Source organism: Ovis aries, chromosome 4 (genome assembly GCF_016772045.2).
Source record: "Ovis aries strain OAR_USU_Benz2616 breed Rambouillet chromosome 4, ARS-UI_Ramb_v3.0, whole genome shotgun sequence".
NCBI classification, from domain to species: Eukaryota; Metazoa; Chordata; class Mammalia; order Artiodactyla; family Bovidae; genus Ovis; species Ovis aries.
In genome coordinates, this window is record NC_056057.1 from 21400675 (window position 1) to 21405388 (window position 4714).

General features: G+C 37.8%; 1 protein-coding gene across 1 annotated transcript; it reads right to left on the minus strand.

Moving 5' to 3' along the window:
* Positions 1 to 1958: 1958 nt before the first annotated feature.
* On the minus strand, positions 1959 to 2486 carry LOC101123112 (large ribosomal subunit protein uL23). The gene has a single exon (XM_015095152.4). It carries the CDS (start codon positions 2478 to 2480, stop codon positions 2004 to 2006), a length of 477 nt encoding a protein of 158 aa, XP_014950638.2. The 5' UTR covers positions 2481 to 2486; the 3' UTR covers positions 1959 to 2003.
* Between the last annotated feature and the right edge of the window lie 2228 nt (positions 2487 to 4714).

Here is a 4714-nt window from a genome sequence, read left to right on the forward strand (position 1 = left end):
TTGACTGTGGATCACAATAAATTGTGAAAAATTCTGAAAGAGATGGGAATACCAGACCACCTGACCTGCCTCTTGAGAAACTTGTATGCAAGTCAGGAAACAACAGAAGTGGACATGGAACAACAGACTGATTCCAAATAGGAAAAGGAGTATGTCAAGGCTGTATATTGTCACCCTGCTTGTTTAACTTATATGCACAGTACATCACGAGAAATGCTGGGCTGGAGGAAGCACAAGCTGGAATCAAGATTGCCGGGAGAAATATCGATAACCTCAGATATGCAGATGACACCACCCTTATGGCAAAAAGTGAAGAGGAACTAAAGAGCCTCTTGATGAAAGTGACAGAGGAGAGTGAAAACATTGGCTTAAAGCTCAACACTCAGAAAACTAAGATCATGGCATCTGGTTCCATCATTTCAGTTCAGTTCAGTTCAGTTCAGTCACTCAGTTGTGTCCGACTCTCTGCAACCCCATGAATAGCAGCACACCATGCCTTCCTGTCCATCACCAACTCCCGGAGTTTACCCAAACTTATGTCCATCGAGTTAGTGATGCCATCCAGCCATCTCATCCTCTGTCGTCCCCTTCTCCTCCTGCCCCCAATCCCCCCCAGCATCAGGGTCTTTTCCAATGAGTCAACTCTTCGCATGAGGTGGCCAAAGTATTGGAGTTTCAGCTTCAGCATCAGTCCTTCCAATGAACACCCAGGACTGATCTCCTTTAGGATGGACTGGTTGGTGCACAAAAATAAAAGCAGCTTTTAAAAAAATCATTATTTTAATATGAAAATTATCTTGTTTCAACTTACTGTCTTCCACAATGTGGTTTAAAAATGAGACTCAAATACTAAAATTACTTTAAATGGGAGTTGGAAAAGTATATTTTCCCTTTCAATAGCCATTCATATACATAACCAATAATGCTTGCATCTAAAGTATATATTATACAACACCTTTATAATTGAAATGTCTGGCTAGTGTCATGATTATACTTGTATATTATTTAGATTCTTCTGGAAGCCTTAAATAAAATGTTTTAGCAGATGGTAAAGCTATGTGACATTTCTGTTTTTGTTTATATGATTTATATAGTCATCCTTTTCTAAATCCCAAAGCATTTTGAGCCTCATGATTATAACTTGTAATATGTAATTAGTTAAATTCTTTAACTCCAGAGAGAATGCTTGATAATATTGGAGCAGTAATTCCATTATTTAAGAAATGGATAGATTTACAAAGCAACCTAATAGATGTCAGTATATTTCATTTTTGTCTAACTGTCCAAAACATTCACACTAGTCCAATTTGAAATAAGCTGGATTTCTGTAAGATACAAACTCATTTTTTTTAATAGTTTTATTGGGATGTATTGTTAATTTACATAACATAAAATTGACCTGTTTTTGTAGTGCATAATTCAATGCACGGTAGCATATTCACAGAGCTGTACAAACACTATAGGCTTCCCTGATGACTCAGATGGTAAAGCATCTGCCTGCAATGCAGAAGACCTGGGTTCAGTCCCTGGGTTGGGAAGATCCTCTAGAGAAGGAAATGGCAACCCACTCCAGTATTCTTGCCTGTAAAATCCCATGGACAGAGGAGCCTGGTAGGTTACAGTCCATGGGACTGCAAAGAGTCAGACATGACCAAGTGACTTCACATGGTCACAAACATTATAACCATCTAATTTTAGAACATTTCTATCACTCTAAAGGTAAATCTCATGCCAATTTATAGTCTTTCTTCATCTCCAGTCTCAAGCAACAACTAATCTCCTTTCTGTCTCTACATATTTTATTTTTTTGGATATTCCATATAAATGGAATCATACATGTTCTTTTGTGACAGGCTTCACTTTTTCATATTATCTGTACTGTAGCTTTGTCAGTACCTTATGCCTTTTTATTGGAAAATAATATTCCATTGCATGAATACAGTATATATATATTTTTTAATAGTGAAAACTTTTATATTTGAAATTAGCCAGCTGGACTCAGTTTAGATGATCCCAATTTTGTTGGCAACATCCAAAGCATCATAGTCAGGAGCCAGTCGAACATATGCCTTCTTCTCTCCATCAGGCCTGATCAGAGTATTGACCTTGGCCACGTCAATGTCATAGAGCTTCTTCACAACCTGTTTGATTTGGTGTTTGTTGGCCTTGACATCCACAATGAACACCAGTGTGTTGTTGTCTTCTATTTTCTTCATGGCTGACTCGGTGGTGAGGGGGAATTTGATGATAGCATAGTGGTCAAGTTTGTTTCTCCTAGGGGCGCTCTTCCGAGGATATTTGGGCTGCCTCCTGAGCCGCAGCATTTTGGGCCGCCGGAAGGTGGGTGACGTCCGGATCTTCTTTTTCTTGTGGCTGTGGACACCTTTCAACACTGCTTTCTTGGCCTTCAGAGCTTTTGCTTTGGCTTCAGCTTTACGAGGGGCAGGGGCTTCCTTCTTCGCCTTCGGCGCCATCTTCATGAAAAGGCTATTTTGTTTATACATTGAGCAGTTGATGGGCATTTTGAGTTGTTTCTGCTTTGGGGTCATTGTGAATAATGCTGCTATTAACATTTGAGTAAGTCTTTGGGTGTACATGTAAAAATCCTCAGAAATATTTTGATCAAACATTATGTCTTTTGTTTTTTTCCATGACAATTTTGAAGCTTTATTAGCAGTGGTAATACTTGACGCATGACTTAGGATTATCTTGAAAATGTCAGTGCATTTTATTTGATCTTAGGTGAAGAAAAGTAAAACATCTTAAAGATTTGTTTGTACAAAATTGGGATGACAAATTTTAAGTCAATTTGTGAAAGCGTCCCAAACTTTTATGAATACTGCAAATGAAAATTACTGTCAACATTTTTGAAATTTTGAGCAACTTTTCTTCATGAATGATTAATCTATTAGCAATCCTTTTAGACTTCAAATAATGCTTAGACCTTAAAAGAAAAACCAAAGACTTTAGTGTACTTAGTTAAATTCCTGGATTTTCTGATATTTTAGGTTTAAGAAATTAAATTTTTCATGATGTGAAAAAAAGAACAAACATTACTGGATTAGACCAACCTTGATTCAAAGTTGGAATCTGATATTTTTAAAGCTGTACAACTTTGGGGAAGTTATTTAACAGTTCAGAGAATTAATTTCTTGATTTCTAAAGTGAGGTCAATAATTCAATGACTACCTAAATTGAGAGGCATCCAAGAATCTCTAATTGATGGTCGCATTCTTCCCCCTGATTTCCTAATGTTTGAATATATTGACTCTTGGTTGCTGCTGATTGGATCAGGGAATCCCTGCTTGATGCACAGAAAGGGACTTGGCATCACAATTCTGCCCAACGGAAGGCTCCAAAACAGGCAGTGATTCTCTGAGCCCACATGTCCCCACCTTTACAAAATTTATTTTACCTTGTTTTCTTTTACTGAAGTATAATTGCTTTACAATGCTGTGTTAGTTTCTGCTGTACAACAGTTATATGTATACATATATTCCCTCCCTCTTAAGCCTCCCTCCTGCCCATCCTCACCCCAGTCCTCTGGGTCATCACAGAGCACCAAGCTCAGCTCCCGGTGCCATACGGCAGCTTCCCACTAGCTGTCTGTTTTACACATGGCAGTGTATATATGTCATCTGTCCTTTACAGAATTTCAATTCTTGACATGGGAAGTCAGCTGGTCTGAGAGCTACTGTATTGTACTGAGGAGGCTGAACAAGGTGAAGCAGTTAAGATGATTTCTGGAATGAGAGCACATCATTTGAAAATCTGACTCTTTCCCATTGCCATCTAGTAACTCTGTAAGACATTTCTCTTTACCTTTGTTTATCTGTAAAATGGGGCTAATAGTATTTGCCTAATAAAGTTACTTTGTGGATTAAACCAAACCACATATGTAAGGTCTTATCATACATGGCACTTGAACATGTTCAACAAATAGCTGAGGCTTGGGCTGTTTTTAGTATTATTATTTTTCATGCAGCTTATCAGTGCAATCTCATTATCTATATCTATTTACTGCAGGGGAGAAGAAGATAAAATTAGAGGAAATTATCAGGAAATTTAGAGATTGCCTATGGCCTTTGTAAATCCTCACTCTCTCTCTTTTCTCTTCTTCTCCTATACTCCCCTTATTTAGCTAATACACCTCCAGCAAATTCCTTTTAACTTGCTGCTGCTGCTGCTAAGTCGCTTCAGTCGTGTCCGACTCTATGCGACCCCATAGACGGCAGCCCACAAGGCTTCGCCATCCCTGGGATTCTCCAGGCAAGAACACTGGAGTGGGTTGCCATTTTCTTCTCTAACTTAAAGGCTGAGTAAGAATCTGCCTCCCACTATATTCCCTGGGACTACATTGTTACATTGACCCCTCAGTTTAAATGTAACATTAAGTCTGCTATTAAAACAAACAAAAAAAGTCTGCAACTTAAACTATCTGGAAAATATAACTAATATACTAGTGCCTATCATTATGATAGTATTAAAAATTAAGTATTTAGCATAATGCCTATCAAATGCTAGAGAATTGATAGTACTATGTTCTGTATATTTTTATTATTTATAAGCACAGTTACTGAGATATCTTATTCAGTTATTTGTGACAGAGCAAATGTATCAATTAGAAATTTAGTGGAGAACAGTGTCTTAATCATCACTTAACTCTAGCAAATTTATATACTTAGTCCCAGCTGAGCCAGAACCATTCTGCTCT

Coding starts and splice junctions, on each gene's coding strand:
- LOC101123112 (XM_015095152.4), bottom strand. CDS start 2,480: ATGAAGATGGCGCCGAAGGCGAAGAAGGAAGCCCCTGCCCCTCGTAAA.